Here is a 16,903-nt window from a genome sequence, read left to right as displayed (position 1 = left end):
CGGATAATCGATATTCTTCTCTCTGTACCGGGTAGTAAAATTAAAGTATTTTTTTTTTGGGTCATAAAAATAAAAGAAGTTGAAGCAGCGCTAAAGATGGAAGCATCAAATTCAATTCCAAATTTCAGGCTTCAACCGGATTAAAGAGATTAAAGAAGAAGGCATGTAATGGTTACGTTGGTGGCTTTTGTGGAACGTTTGAAAAAAAAAGCGTAATGGTTTGATTCTGTGTTGAACTTTCTACTTTTACTGCGCAGTTTGGCAGTACGTCCTTTATATGGAAAAATTATTTAAATTACACCAATCTTTTTAGCAATTTTTGATAGAAAAGAAAATTGCCTTAGAGAAGAGAAAGGAATTTTTGATTTCCACTACCTGCTAAGACCTTTGTACCATAAAACAACAGAAAGAAAATTATTTAACCTTAAAGACATACATATTGTTTTCTGGGGGAAAAAATTATTTCATAATTTTTACATTCTTCCATTTCACAAATTATCCTTTATTATTATGTTTCAATTAGTTTTCAATCTCGTCTTCTTTTTTCCCCAAAACAATGCAAGCAAATTGATTTGTTGCATATGTGTTTTATGTCTTGTTTTTTCCTCTCTCTCTCTGTTTCTCCTGAAATTGACGTTTTGGAACCGATTTACCCAGTGGTAAGTGGTAAGGACGGCGCCGTCTTCTAAATAAGCCCGCTAAAAGGCAAATGTACGCACACGTAAACATGTGGCAGAAATTTTCCATTCTCACCCATCTACCCCCATAATCAGCATATTCGGCTAACGGGTAAAAGTTTGACGTAAATTGATGCAAACATTAAACGAAACGACTGGCACCACGATACATGAATGTTGTACCCTTTCCGTACCGTTTTTCGATCGAGCGTTTCCCTTATCACCATCTGTTTCACATCTTTTCACTGCTTTCTTCCTCTCCCTCTCTCTTTCTCTTTCTCTCACACTTCGTCTGTGAATTTAACAATCGTTAAATCACTTCACATCGCACTCGAATATTGGAATTTATGCAAACCATGCTTGGAAAACAATTCCTCCGTTGGTGGAAAGCATGCGTGTGTAGGTGTGGGTGGGTGGGTGTGTGAGTTGATGTTATGCATGCGGCACCTGTTGGACAATAGAGGGGGGGGGGGAGGTGATTGGTTCGCAATGGGTGGAACATATAAATTATGCTGCATAAATTATAACGACAGGAACTTTTGACGGTGGCAAAACTCACTCGAACTGTTCACTTTATTTATCACCCAGGGAGCCGGATGTTAAGCGACGGCGGAAGCTCTGTTTGTTGCGCCCTTGTCTTCAACCGTCTTCACCGTGTTTTCCAACCACCCAGTTTTCGCCCACCCCCGGCCCGGATGATCAATACACTTCTACCAAGTGTAAAACTCGCCTCTGAACGGCAGGCATATATTTACATTTGCTTTTTAAACGGCCTGTGCCTGCTAGATTATTTCACCTTGCGTCGTGCGCAAGACTTTTTGTGGTGGAAAAAAAAAATAGAAAATTTCTAAACACATTCATCTAGCCGCGCGCGAATACCGGGGGAAGTTTTGCCGCGTCCGCTCATTACTTCCCCCGCAACCCAGCTTCTTCTACTATAACACTTGCTAGACATGATGAATGATTCGATGCGCCATCGCAAGTTTATTCATCCTGAATAATTCGCCCATCTTCGGCACCAGCCCGTGTCAGGTGCGATCATTTTGATAATTCGTCACCACGCCCATTACGCGCTGTAAGGAAAGGATGTTTCACCAACCGTCGAACATCTTTGTTTCGAGATACTATTTTATGGTAAAGAAAAAAAAAACAATGAAAAACATTTGTGTTGCTTTATTGCGCTGTGGAAAGGCACCCGAAAGTGTACACAAACACTGGTGAAAAAGTCTAAATGATGAACAATTTGTTTTGATACGAGCAAATGACTGATACACCACAACACATAATAAATGTTAATCAGCTCCAAATTGTGCCCATTTTAAGCTGCTTATCGTGAATGGAAGGATTTACATGGAAAATGAGGGCAAGCATATTAAGTTATTACAGTATCGGAAAATAACTGCTTAATGCACAATTTTAATGATTTGCAAAACACCGCCACTTTGTTTCACTTCGATAAATGCGTTCCAAAAAACGGGAGAGACTCACACACGCACGCATAATGTATTCAGCTCATTAATAAATATTAGCTGATGAGATATGCGATGTAAACTTTTAAATGTAAAATTTTGTGTAATTTTTCGCGTAATATAATTCTCGTAATATAAAAAAATAAGGCTAAAGTCTTAAATAAGGACCCGCCCTCTCACGGTCACTCACCTGAGTGACTATTTTTCGTGCAGGGTGGTTCGCAAACTATGCAATGTGGCCTGCATTTGATTTTTTTTATAATTACAAATACATTGTAAGGAGATTTTCGCACAGTGAAAAGTGATTTATTAATCGAGGAACCAAGTTCCTTACCCTGTTTGAGAAAATGTAAAATTTTCCTCATTTTTGAGCAATGTAGCAAAAATTTTAAATGTGATATATTTTGATGGGAATTTGTTGCAATAAGTTTCTTTTCACTTAAATAGTGCTATAAATTAAAAAAAGAATAAAAAATCAGAAAAAAATTTCAAAAAAATTTTCCACTCGAAAATTTCATAAGGCTTACCCCTTACGATTTTTTTGGGAAATTTTGCAAAAAAATTTAAATTGTTTTATTTTAATGCCAATTGGTTACAATAAGTTTCTTTTCACTCAAATAATGCTTTAAATTAAGAAAAGAATAAAAAATCAGAAAAATAAAATAAAATTAAAAAATTTGAAAATTTTCCTCATTTTTGCACCAACTTTTGCCTATAACTCGGTCGGTATCCAACGGATCGCCAATCTTTAACCTGTGGTCGATAGATGGCACCAATGGCTACATTTTCTTCTTGGACGGCTATGTCTTAAGTTGTCTGTGCCAGAAGTTATTCGAGGAACCAAGTTCCCTACCCTGTTTGAGAAAATGTAAAATTTTCTTCATTTTTGCACCAACTTTTGCCTATAACTCGGTCGGTATCCAACGGATCGCCAATCTTTAACCTGTGGTCGATAGATGGCACCAATGGCTACATTTTCTTCTTGGACGGCCATGCCGTCAGATGTCTGTGCCAGAAGTTATTCGAGGAACCAAGTTCCTTACCCTGTTTGAGAAAATGTAAAATTTCCTCATTTTTGCACCAACTTTTGCCTATAACTCGGTCAGTATCCAACGGATCGCCAATCTTTAACTTGTGGTCGATAGATGGCATCAATAGCTACATTTTCTTCATGGAGACACCTGAGGGGCTGGGCTAAAGTCTGAAATAAGTCACTCACTTGAGTTTTAATCTTCAACATAAAATCTCTTATTTTAATTTTATTTTATTCTTTTAATAAGAAAACTAAATCGATTTTGTTTACTCTTTTCTGCTTCTTAATAAATTTAATTATAAAACAATTTTATTTACACAACAAAAATATGCCTCATCAAACAGAACACATCTACTTGCGTTTTATAGTATTTACGCTGTTTTTAATACTGCTGCTAAAGAAAGGAAACAAAAGTAGAAAATTTTCATTTCCGTCAAACATGACGCTCCAAATGCATGAAGATGAAAATGTCTGTAAGATTCCCTGTTCCAGTGTTTCCCGCCGTGGACGTGTACGTGGTGGACAGGGAAGCATAATGGGGTCCCCATATTTTGGGTAAACAATATTTTGCTGCAAAACGCAAATTGGGAATCGTTACCATGGATACATTCATCCACTCAGTATTCACTGTGCGTTGGGAGAGAAAGAAAATTAAACATCAGTTGCAAAGACATTGCACGCGAGCACGTGTCCCGGATGTGATGAGATTTTTTTTCCCCCGTATAAACACATGTTACATTATGTCAGCAAGGAAATGAAAATAGTAAGAAACACCCCTAAATTGCCTTCAAGAAGCAAAAAAATATTTAGAATGTTCTGTTGAACTTTAACTTAGTGCTCAGTAAACAGAATAGCCATACAATGAACACCAACTTAAATGTTTCGATTTTCTATCAAACGAGTATGGCTTTATATTGCAAAATAGGGAAAGAGAGAGAGAGATAGAGATAGAGAGAACGAGAAAAAAATAGCTCAGCACAGGACCAACAATCGATACCGGAAACGGGAAACAAACCAAGCAGAACCTGAAGTACAAGGTCTCTGTTAAAACGTGTTGACAGGCTTCTTGGCGCGTGGTGACCCTTCGGATATCATTCACCTGGCCGTACCCGGTGCGAATGTGTCTGGCCCCTCAGCCGTGTTGGAGATTTCTCGGAAAAAAGCAAATGCTTACAAAAACTTGTGACGACCGAAAGTCGGCTGCAGGAATGAGATGCGAACAGTTCAAGAGCGACTCTTTACGACTTGCTGTTCTGCTTGCCGCTTTCCGGTGCCGGTACAATTCCTTTTCCGCTTTTCCACGGGGCACATGATATATTGGACAATTTCGTTAACAAGACGTAGCATTCTTGTCGCACCCTTGAAAACGTTCCTCATGCTCGGTGCATGATATCGCAACCGACCGGTAGTTATTCATTCCTTTTTGTTGTCCGCTCCCCCAGCATCGTTTTCAACCATTTTGTCTCACCGTTCCTCTCCTTGTTTTTTTTTTCGTTTCATTTCACAGGCTCGCCCGGATGACGGTGGCGGAGACATACGAGAACCAAGCGCACTACGACATCACCTTTCTGATGTTCGTCTGGATCGCCTTCCTGCCGACCATCATCGTACCGTGGATGTATGCGTCTTGGGTGCTCTCGAAGTAAGTACCATCTCCATGCTGTTCGTCCGACCCGCCCACCGTGGGGCAACTTCAAGAGTGTGGCATCGCTTCTCAGTCATCGATGCCACAGCTCTGCCCCGTCGCCCCCACCTCTGTTCGTTAGGATGTCAACGCATAAACAGATCCTTCACCCTGGTGGAATGTTAGACAACCCGAAGCAACAAGATTGAAAACGAGCTTTCAAGAGTTGTTCGATCGGACGACTTTTTACCTCGTTGTATTACCTGACACTCTCTCGACCGAGATACCAGCAGGCACAGTGAGGGGTAATGGATGACTCCTTCATGCGACGAGTGCCTGGCATCACTCCTTCCAATCGTGATGGAATAATTGACAAATAACTTCCACTCGCACTCGGCAATATGGTGGTATATGTCACCCTGGTCGATACTACTGAAGTCGAAAATCAATTTGCAGTACTCGATGTGAGCAGCTGCCTGAGTGGCCTCTACTAGAGCGCAACACCACTGCAACACCACACTTGCCGAATGGAGAGAGAGAGAGAGAGAGAGAGAGAGAGAGATCCCCTTTGACCTACAGCAGACGGGATACGTTCTGAAGCTTTTTACTTTAGTCTGCCAATAACCATTCACTGTTGTAAATCTTCGTCTTATCAAATCCCAGCTGAATTGCTGTTTGAGGTGAATATCAGCTGAGAGGTTTTTAAGACATTAATTGCGAGCTCTCCAACATCGTACGGAGAAGGCACTCCAATCATACAGCGCCGTTGCCGAGACGGTTTTTGTGTCACACCAAGCTATATACTTACCAAGGGGGGAATAAATGCATTTCGGTGGTTTTCTCGAGTAGCCTAGCAGTAACCAAGGGTGTACGGTGCGGTACGAATGAGCAGAGCTGTAAATTCTAAACTAATGACAAAGTCAAATATTCTCCACTGGGGTTAGCATAAAACCATCATTAATTTTGTGCCAACTTGTCGGTTGGCCATTCGTTATAGGAACAGCTAGGAAAGTTTTATCTGAGGGCAAGTTTTGTTTGTCACTTTCAAGAAAAGGGATCATTCAATTATTTTTAAGAAATGGAAGGCGTTAGTTACTAGCAGGGGGTTTGGTTCGTTACAACAGAGGGAAAAGGAGGTTTATGAAATAAAATTCCTGGATTTTTAATACTTGTGTAAAAAATGCCAGCTTTAGACATCGATAGTGTGAATAATGAGGATGAAAAATAAATTATTATTTGTGTCTTTCCCTTTCGTTACTTTCCCCCGCGATCGACCGGTAAAAACATCGAAAAATGATTTATGTGTTTAAATATGTTTGCAATTTATGTTTATTAAATAAAGTTTCTAAATATGTGTTCTGTATTCTTTAATTTTGTTATTTATTTATGTAAAACACACAAAGTATCATTTATCTATTACTATGATCGCTTCAACGATCCCATCAAATTCGTATTTTTTCTTACGCGTCCGCGCGAACGACCGTTTTTAATCGAAAAATGATTTTTCGACACCAAGAGAGCATCCAATGAAGGAGGTAACCTATTCGATTGCACGGGATATAATCCGCATGACAGAGATAATAATCCATCACGTGCGAGAGAGAGACCGATAAATGAGGCGCTAAGCAGGGGCAATGGTTTGGTAACACGTCAACCTCCTTGGTAGGATGCTCTCTTGGCGTTGAGAAACTACCGATCACCCATATTACTTTATCTCGGCTAGAACGTAACCCCGCAGCTGTTGAAGAATCGGTTTTATTAGTATTGGAGAATGATTTTTCAACAACACCAAGAGAGCATCTACAGAAGCAGGTAACCTATTTGGATGGAGGGGAAATAATCCGCATGAGAAAGAAATTAATCCGCCACATGCGGGAGAGAGACCGCTAAATGGGGCCCTAAGCTGAAAACCAGAAAAACGCTCGTTTTCTGCGACAAAATCCTGAGAGAGCTGCCTAAATCAATCATCCGAAATAACAAGAGAGCATCCTACATCCTACATCCTAAGAGGTAACATTAACCGCGGTGCGAACCAGCTGCGAGCGACATTCTCTTCTCTCCTCTAGTAGCCGTACTAATCCTTCGTATAGTTATTCTTTTCTCACATGTTATCATTGACTATGGTGAGAGATGATCTAGTATTGGTAATCAATAGTATGAGTTGATCGGATGGAGGGGAAATAATCTTTCATCTCTTTTAATCCAATTGACCAATCCTAAAGGATCTCAAACTGGCTTCAATCATAACGTGCGAGAAAGGAACGGCTATATATTGCACTAAGCTGGGGAAATTATAGCTTATGCTGCTATAGGATCCTCTTTTATAGGATACTGTCTTATTATTTCATATGTTGCAATAAAAACTTTCGTTAAATATTTAAATGAAATCTTTCATGAATTATTTTAAGGCAAATTTCATGAAATATTTCGCTGAAATGATTTATAACAAATTTTATGGCTAACTCCTTTATGGGATGCTCTCTTCGTGTTGAGAAATTATATTTCGTTATTTTAAGCAGTCGCTCGCTCGCGCCAAATTTAAACCGGAGATAATGCTGTCTCTTTTGTTGGATACTGCCTTGTTATTTCGGATGATAAATTTGATCGCTCTCTCAGGATTTTGTCGCAGAAAATGTGCGATTTTTGTTGTTTGAAACAACAAGAGAGCATCCTACAAAGGAGGTAGACGTGTTATAGCTACCATTGCCCCAGCTTAGCGCATCACTTAGTGGTCTCTCTCCCGCATGTGGCGGATTATTTTCTCTCTCATGCAGATTTTTTCCCCTCCATCCGAATAGGTTACCTGCTTCCAATACTAATAAAACCGATTCTTCACCAGGTGTGGAGTAACGTTCTAGCTGAGATAAAATAGTATGAGTGATCGGTAATTTCTCAACACCAAGAGAGCATCCTTCAAAGGAGGTAGAGGTGGTGTGACTATCAGTTCCTCAGTTTAGCGCTTCATTTAACGGTCTCTCTCCCGCATGTGGCGGAATATTTTCTCTCTCATGTAGATTATTTCTCCTCCATACGATTAGGTTATCTCTTCTGTTGGATGCTCTCTTGGTGTCGAAAAATCATTTTTCGATTTGAAATAACAAGCATCTCCAGCAGCTTAGCTGTCAGTTTAAACAGTCCGTTAAAAAGGAAAGGGAAATCTTTCATGAAACATTACTAGGATGAGCTTTACTTAATACACCTAGTTTTTTGGAAGATAAAAGCAAAATTTGAAGAGATAGCCAAAAGTAGTGTTTTACAAAGTTGTTGAGAATAAAAAACTACATTTTGTGGGATTTTTTTCAGATGCAGGATCCGCATATTTTTTCCTACAAAGCTGAAAAAATAGTCTTTCAAAACATGTATTCTTTCCTACGCGCTCTTAATTTTAAAAATTCTATATTCATATGTATTACAGCCATGAAAGCGGCCTTATAGATAGGAAATTTAAGAAAAATATAGAAGATATCAATGGCTATACCATTTCCTAGCTTATGAATTTCCCCTAATTTGCACCGGGTCCCTAATTTGCTTCCGTACCAGATAATGTTGTTAAAGAACAATCGATACAGTTTGCATAATGACCATTCTTTTGGATCTGAAAAGAATATTAGAGATAAAATCAAGAACCTCATTGAAGGGAATAATTGCAACGTTTTAAAATTGTGGGATGAGTGCATAATTGGCATAGCAATTATTTTGGGAGCAAAACGCAGCGAGTTTCATTTGGAATCTTTCGAATCCGACCTATCGGATTATATCCCGAGAGATCTGAAAGAAAGCGTTAGCAACGTTGAGGCTCGTTTGTACATCGATTAGATTGCTTTAGATAGCAAAGAGCGTTAAAAATCCCAATTACACGGTAATGTCCTCCAGTGGATCGGGTAATTCGGACCGAATCGTTAGAACTGGGATGCCAGGCTTAATGTCGCTAGGTCGGGGAGAATAAAAACAAATTGAAATCCTACGCCAGCTACTTTCAAACTTTCCCAAATAGTGCAGAACGATAACTACATCGGCAAATGAGCTCAATTCTGTTTTACGTTTGCGAAACTTGTTGCTACGCGATAATATTCAATTATCTGATTACATGGACACCAATTTCAACTCAACTCTTCAGTCTCGAAAGGCTACTGGACTTCGTAGTTCAACATTTCCTTTTTGATTATCTTTCTTTATCAATAAAACAGATCTCTTGCTTGTATGTAAGGAGCTAATCAGTTATTATCTTTTCCTCTATTTTATTACCTTTTTACCAACAGACCAACAAAAGAGCGTTTACGAGGCTATCTGCGTTTGTCATCCCGGCGTAACACAAATACCCGGTCGGAACATTCATTGGACGAAACCGGCAGTACACCAACGGGCCAAACACTGGGTAAGAATGCTCCCACAGCTACACCAATGTCCGTATCTGTGGGGCCGCTGAAGTCTTCGGGAGCGTCGTCTGGACGTCCAGGATCTCCACCGCACCGTCGCACTGCATCTGGCCGTTCTGGTGCGCGTGCATCTTCGTTACAGTCCGAGGCAACACTAACTGTCACGAACGGTACAGCAACAACCTCCATGAGCATCGGCAGCGAACCAACCAAGTCACCGGCAAGCAACAGTGCACGCACAGTGGAGACTACGATTTCGCGCCAGTCGTCCATGGGGAGACCGCGCCGTCAGCTACCACCGCCGCTGCGCATCGAGGAGAGCAACTTCCACAAGACGCCGTCGGTGAAGTCGAACCGAACGCTCACCTCATCCGCCCACAACTCGTCCGTCCGGTCGACGGCAAGTCGGGCAAGCAGGACAAGCAGTACGGCTCCACTGTATCCCCGTCGGTACAGTACCCACAGTCGGCAAACTTCCCAGCTGTCGCAGGCAGAGGATGAGGACGATGTGAGTTCACTCGTTGGCAATAGTTCGGACATTACGTCGAGTACCTACTGCTGCACCGGTCCGGATGCGGGACCACTGTACGCGGACGATCCGCTCGGTGCCGGTGTAAGGCGTGCGCACAATGGTGCTCACGTCGGTACGCTCGGTGCACCGTACCGGCGACGTAGTTCCGCTCAAACGCAAGCCTCTTCACATATGTCTTCGACGCGCCCATTGTACCCGTCAGCTCCGGACGATCGTGGTGAGAGTGAATCGATTGCGGGTGGCGGCGGTGGTGAATCGGGTGCGGGCGATGATGATGACGAGTCGGAGATCTTCAGCTCGGTATCACAGCCATCCGCCCGCAAGCGCCCCGTAGGCATCCTGAAGGCGACACCTTCCATCGTGTCGATCAGCGAGAGTGAGTACTCATCGCGCAAGGGTTCGTTCAGCACACTGTCGCGTGATCTGGAGATAATCGATCAGCTCGAGCGGGAACGCAGCATGGACATACAGGAGATGATACAGCGCGAGAAAACGTACGAGCAGTATCTGGTGCGGCAAAACTCCAAGCTCAAGTTTTCTACCAATTTCGACGATTACTTCGAAGCTGCTGCAGCAGCGGTTTCGGCGAGTTTGCCTGAACCACCTGCACCATCACACCAGACGGGTGGTGCTCAGCTTCCAGCGCAACCCTCCGCTCAGCTTCCTGCCCCACCGGCAACAGCTGGGAGTATCTCGCCTCGGCGTGCCCGGTCTCCGATGCATCGACGAAGCAGTCAGCTGCCGGGAGGTGTGCCACTACCCGTTGGACCATTAACTGGCGAGCGTACGCAAGCGTTTGGGCCGAGGCGCTCGATCGAGCTCGAGCGTCGGTTCCACCGGACGTACTCGACGAGTGGTTCGACACGCAGCTCCACCAAGTCGCGTGATCGCATCACCTTCCAGGACGATGTCTGAGAGTTGGGCACGAGCGGTGGTGGAGTTGGGGCTAAGCTGCTACTGCGTACCAGCACGGAGCGTAGCCCCAGCCGAGATCTACTGGTGTAGATCCGCTCCATCGATCGCTCAGGCAATGCTGGAGTAACTCGCAAACTTCGAGTACTCAACTAGATGAATTAGAATTGTCTTGAAAACAATCCATCTAGAAGCACTACTGAGGACAAACATGTTTTTATCGTTGTATTCTGAGGGTTTTCTTGCTATTACCAACAGGCACAAGTTGATATCATGATAAAGGTCACCAGTATGTCACACTAGCCAAGGTGTGTAGAAGGAAAATAATTAGATGCAAAGGTAGCAACACCTTTTACACATTTTGTGTGGTCGGGATGAACCAGGCAGCAAGTTTGGAAAAGACACTCCCGACTCAGCCCGTGGACCCGTGGAGTGTACGAGTGGCTTATCGTATTTATTTCCCACAGGAGAACCATACCATTTCGTGGGCGAACAGGCCCCCCCGCCGTACACCCGAGTAGCCCCTCCGGCCATATATGTAAATGGAGGCCGTCGATGTTTGCCTGGTTAGCGACACCGCACCCGTGTGCGTGTCTGCGGTTTGGGTTTACTTCACCGTGGGCCCCGGGGGGGGGGGGGGGTGTTATCACACACAGACACCGAAAGAGAGAGAGCTATTAGTCAGTGGGGAGTACACTGTTGCTCCCGACCTTGCTCAACATATAGATATATACTCCGTCCGCTAACGTTGTGTTGTGAACATTATCGACATGCTGCTGCATGGGTGGTGTTTGGGAATCGTTTAGCTTATTGGTTTCAGCCTGTGTACCGGTGTACCTTTACCTCGAGAAGGTAAACTCCCTCCTCTCCTCCTCTCCCCTCCCGAGGGGATGCATTCCAGGTAATTTGTAAAGAACAAAACAACTTTTTCCCCGGCTACTGTCACTGATACTGAGGCGGATAAAGTTGATAACAGTGATTCTATGGCACCCGTTTAGTAATGATACTTTGGCGTTAGAACCCATTCACAACTACGGTCATATTGAGTGTATGAATGTATAGCTTGATGTGAGCTTGTTCTAGACGAGTACGGGAACTCTCATCTTGGACGTGGATATGAAAACTGGAGAATAATCATCCTCGATAACAATAGTATCAACACAATTCCCGCTTTATGATTAGCTATATTTTATAGAACTCCCACCAGAAGTCAGGTGATGTGGCACAATCTTCTTCATCTGTCACGTGTAAAAGGGTACAGCTAGAACAATAACATCCATCAATGTTTCGCGCCAAGATCTGGGACAAATGTTCATTATCGTGCTGATTGCACTACTTTTGAGGTAGGTCTGTTAATATCTTTCCCGTTTTTTTTTTGCTATTGCCTTCGGAAGTCATAGAATCTGCAATTCAAAAGCTGCCGTTCTGCTTGTCCACTGAATCGCGAACAAAAGCAACGACTATGTTGAACTCTGGAGGGACTCCCTGGAGGGATTTCTCGCAGGAACTCCACGAAACCGCTCTCTCGTCTAACAGTCGCCGACGGTCGTCCCCTCTGTGGTGCATCGGGACATAATGCAAAAGGTGGCACGTGGCGTATTTACAACACACTCACCCACCCTGGTGGGTGGCTGATTGTCCGTTATGCTCGATTGGGTAATGGTAATTGAATCGCTTTGGAATTCCTCTTTTTTCCCCATTCTCCGCTTGGTGTGCGTGTGCGAGTATTTATACGACGGGGGTGGAGAGGGGGTGTTTCTTGTCGCCTTCCTGCACCAAAACACGCACACGTAATTAATTTAACCTCAACCGGAACAGGGCCACATTATCGGTTCAACGCTTTGAACACACAGTTGCTGCTCCTGTTTTGCGATAACTTTGTACCATTATTACCAATTATACAACACAAAATGCATCGCGGTACGTTTCCAATCTTCCAAGTTTGTTGCATCCTTATCGCCATCCTCATGCCGTTTTATGGGTGTAAATGTGTGTGTGTTTTTATTTTACAGTGGGAAGTTAATAGTAACCACATTCGTCGCTTCAGCGAGCGTGGATATTGTCAACTTCTCCTTTGACAGTTCGATGGACGAGTTTGACAGCCAAACAGTGCAATGACATAAGGTGTGTTTTTGTTTTGAATGTCATCTGCAAATTATGAAGAAATTAGTCTATAAGTAATACGTTCGTAAATAGATGTTATTGCGTACACGCATTTGGAAGTTTCGGGTGATGCGATGCGTAATATTGGAGGCACGAAAAAAAATCCCAATTTAGTCCCCCCCCCCCCCCGAAAAAAAGACGCAACATTTGCGATATAGTTTTTGTGAGCGGATATCAATGTGCAGATTTGTCTACAGACTTGTATGGTGATGTCTGATATATTTGAAAAAAAAAACATCAACGTACAAAAATGCAAGCATCATCAATGGTCGGGGCTTGTACTGTTATAAATACAAACGATTACTACGCAGCACAGGGCTATAATCAGTTCACTATTGGTAGCAAGTAGTTTCTAGAACATGGCGCTAAGGTATAAACGAACCGATCGAACGTGAGTGGAGCGAAACGCGAACGACATTGTTTACGCAAAACCCGCGCAAAACGAAACAATGTAGCTTTACAGCCCCAATATTACACAATAAGCGAATGCATGTTTGTCTTACCTTACCCGTACAGTGTTGATGTTGATATAAACAAACAAACCAACAACAAAAAAAAACAAACAAATACGAAACACTTTTCTAACGCAAAGAGTTTTGCAGCATATGCGCAACTGATGCTATTTAGGAATAAACTTGTACAAGCAGCTCGTGAAGGTAAACTTTCTTCCTTTCCACTTACGTTTTTTGCTGTATTTGCTGTATGATCAAATGTCAAGGTACTGTGCCATCCATCTATAAAAAAACAGCTGCAGAGACGTCACGAGGCAACGAATAGTACACTTGAAGCGCGTGGTGAAACTTACCAGAAATCATAACTAAAAGTAAAAGAAAAAAAAAACTTTCCCACAAAAGCGGTTTAACCGCTGGGTGGGAAGGGGTTTACATACGGAAAACAACCGTTTTATGCTTAAGCTTGAACCAGATTTGGTGTGGTGTTGGTAATGTTGAGTCGCTTTGATACGGCACCACACACTTCGGATGCTGGTGGTTTCAATTTAGCGCATTATATATGTTTTTTAACAAAAATATATTTAAAAAATCACATATAATTAGTAGAACAAATGGGAACCGCAGCTTACGTTGTGAGAGAAGGGGGGAGGGGGGGGGGAGGTGATGGGCAACCGCTCCATATTCCAGATGATGTTTGATGTTTGGTGTTACCTGTGTTATAGGAGTTTAATATAGCGAAACGAAAGGAAGCTAACGCTCGGTGCGTTACCTTGCATTGCACAACGCAGTAACAGTACAGGGCGTTACCATTTTTATACGCGCCACCAGGCGTCTCCATTACCACGTGAAAGACCAGGCGTCTCCATTAGGAATGAACTTTAAAACAAAATAATAAACAAAAAAAACACAGTTTGTAAGCATTTCTAAATGCTCTCGTGTTGAGGGTATGATACAACCTTGGTGCCATAAGTAATAAGATTAAGAAATTAAACGTACGAAACGTGTTCGCGTGTTTGCCACACAAACCGGAACTGTTTAGTTTGTTTTACATCTAAGACAATATTTTATGGTTTTTAAATAAATAGTTTTAATATTGTTGGGTTTTTTTTGTTTTTTGTTTTGTTCCTTTGCGAGATGTGGGGAAGGGGAAAGAGGATTGATAAAAAAACACCCCAATACAGAACGCTCATAAATCACAGTAATAAAACTGTGGAGCTAATGTAAGTGCATTCGTTTATCGATTAGTAAGGTATAAAAAAAAATAACTAGAATATAACCTTCATGTACGGAACGGGACGGTGGTGGAAAAAAAAGCAAAACGAACCAAAATTGTGATCACTATCAACTTTAGAAATCAACGCTACATTCGGCGATCATCTTTAGGGAGTGAGGGGAAAAAACAAACTAATTTAACCATTTATTCAGTCTCGGTACCGTATCGTTAGAATAATGTTTGCACATAACCGCATAAACGGTACGGTACGTTAGCCGTGTGAAGCAAAATTGTACGTGATAAGCGAAAGTGGAATTAAAAACAAAAAAAAAACAGACAAACCAAAACTGTAATGCGAATCAAATCAAGGCAAAGCTAACCGTTCGGCGAAGGTGTTGATGTTTGGCTGTTTTATGAAGAGGTGGTTTTTGATGAACCACCTTCCATCGGTGCTGATCCGTAATTAGATGTTTTAATCAACAACTTCAAATACCGTGAAATGGAAAATGTGCTTAACGTTACGTGTTGCTTTCATGGTAATGTTCACATACACATTCGGTGCACCGTCGGTTCTCCGTAAGAAAGAAAGAAAGAAAAAACAATCGTCTAACACCCGCTAATCGATAACTGTCAAAAGTCTCGCATCTGTTTCATGGTAATACAGTGTTGAGTGTGTAAAGATTCGCCATAAAAATGGTAAATAAAAACATGGCGGAGCGGGGTTAAAAGAGAACAAAAAAATAAAACCATTTTCACGATTCTGGTTGAAAGGTGAATACACTTAGGAAGACTCAATTTGGCATAAAAGAGTCTTTTTTTTAAGTTTGTTTAAAAAAATACAGAAAAAAGTTACATCGAACGTAAATATGTAATGTTAGATGATAAATACGTAATATATTTTATAGAGAGAGAAAGAGGGAAAAATAATTATTAAACAAACAAAAAAAACAAAATACGATAACAAAACATTCGCTGGTTTCATCGTAGTTTGACACGTGGAAACATTGTTTAACAACGATCAAAACAAAACTTTAAACTTTGAAACTACAAAACGTACCAAAAAAACAAATCTAAACTTGTCTCCCGCAAGGTTCTATAGAAGTAATTCAAACCACACTGTTCTTTCCTATTTCAGTTCTGTTTACTAACTAACTGTTACCTAACTTTCCATTTTATTTATGTAATTTTAATCTAAAAAATTTCCCCAAAACTCAACAGTAAAAAAAGCAAACTCTTCACTATCTTTATTCTACTCTCTCGCAAAAGAAATAAAATCCAACGTATCGTAAAGCCCAAATCGCGTGTAGTCGTTTTTAAAAACCCAAAACCAAAATTTAGAAGAAAAAAAAACAATAATAAGAAATTAACAAAACACTATTAAGTGGTAACAAAGCAGAGAATGTAACTGTGTGTATGTGTGCGCGTGTGAGATGAAAATCAAAAATTCAATGAAAATATTTCACTACATTGTTAGGGACGTAACATTTGCCGCATATGTGGGTACGGAATGAGCTCGATCGTAAACAAAATATTGATAATAACATTAGATAAATGGTGATCGTATTGTGCTGATGTGGTTTCCTATAAGGAAGCGTCAACAATGGATTTTACACGAAACAAAACACATACCAATAACAACCATTTACGCTCACCATCGCTGCCTTCGTGCGCGAGAATAATGAGAGCCGACACACGCACACAAACATCATTAAATGACACGAAACAACATAAACAACACAACCTTTGGAAACACATTTAAAGCAAATTTAGCAACAACAAAAAACCATTTGAAATTGATGCAGATAATGAGGATGTATTTATAGAATTACACCAACACACACGAACACGTACACAATACACATCTCCCACTCACAAAAATCTCTGTGTGAAATGAAACGAAGAAAACAAAACAAATAAAATAAAACAGTGTATGAGTATATATTTTGTTGTTGTTTTCTAATATGAACAAACTGTGGTGTGTTTTTATTTTTAACTGCTTTGTAACTTAAGCTATCTCGATTTGGATGTTGAAAGAAACATAATAGGGCAAAAGGATTGTAAGTAAAATGAGCGATACTTAAGTTTTCGCTCACTTCAGTTTTTGGGCTTCAGGCAACCCCAAGGCTCAACATAGATCGGATGAGCAATATTTGAGTGGAAAAAACTGGAGTCAACCAATGGCCATCTATCGACCACAAGTTATAGATTGGCAATCCGTTGGATACCGACCGAGTTATAGGCAAAATTTGGTGCAAAAATGAGGAAAATTTTCATTTTTTTTTATTTTTTTGATTTTTTTTATTATTTTTCACTCTTTTTTTATTTCTAGCATTATTAGAGTGAAAAGAAACTCATTGCAACCCATTGGCATTAAAATAAAGCAATTTAATTTTTTTTGCAAAATTTCCCAAAAAAATCGTAAGGGGTAACCCTTATGAAATTTTCGAGTGAA

At 41.2% G+C, this 16,903-nt stretch overlaps 1 protein-coding gene across 2 annotated transcripts in view; it reads left to right on the top strand.

Moving 5' to 3' along the window:
• Positions 1-16,390, top strand: part of LOC125761521 (G-protein coupled receptor moody) — a 74,534-nt gene extending 58,144 nt beyond the window's left edge. For both annotated transcript variants that reach the window (XM_049422738.1, XM_049422729.1), the window contains 2 exons: positions 4,687-4,821; positions 9,063-16,390. In XM_049422738.1, the coding sequence (XP_049278695.1) occupies positions 4,687-4,821; positions 9,063-10,626 (1,699 nt within the window). In that variant the 3' untranslated portion in view covers positions 10,627-16,390. The remainder of the gene's footprint in view (positions 1-4,686; positions 4,822-9,062) is intronic.
• Positions 16,391-16,903: the final 513 nt, after the last annotated feature.

The sequence above is a fragment of the Anopheles funestus genome, chromosome X, assembly GCF_943734845.2.
Source record: "Anopheles funestus chromosome X, idAnoFuneDA-416_04, whole genome shotgun sequence".
NCBI classification, from domain to species: Eukaryota; Metazoa; Arthropoda; class Insecta; order Diptera; family Culicidae; genus Anopheles; species Anopheles funestus.
The sequence above is the reverse complement of the archived record's forward strand: the minus strand, read 5'-3'. Positions and strand labels throughout refer to the sequence as shown.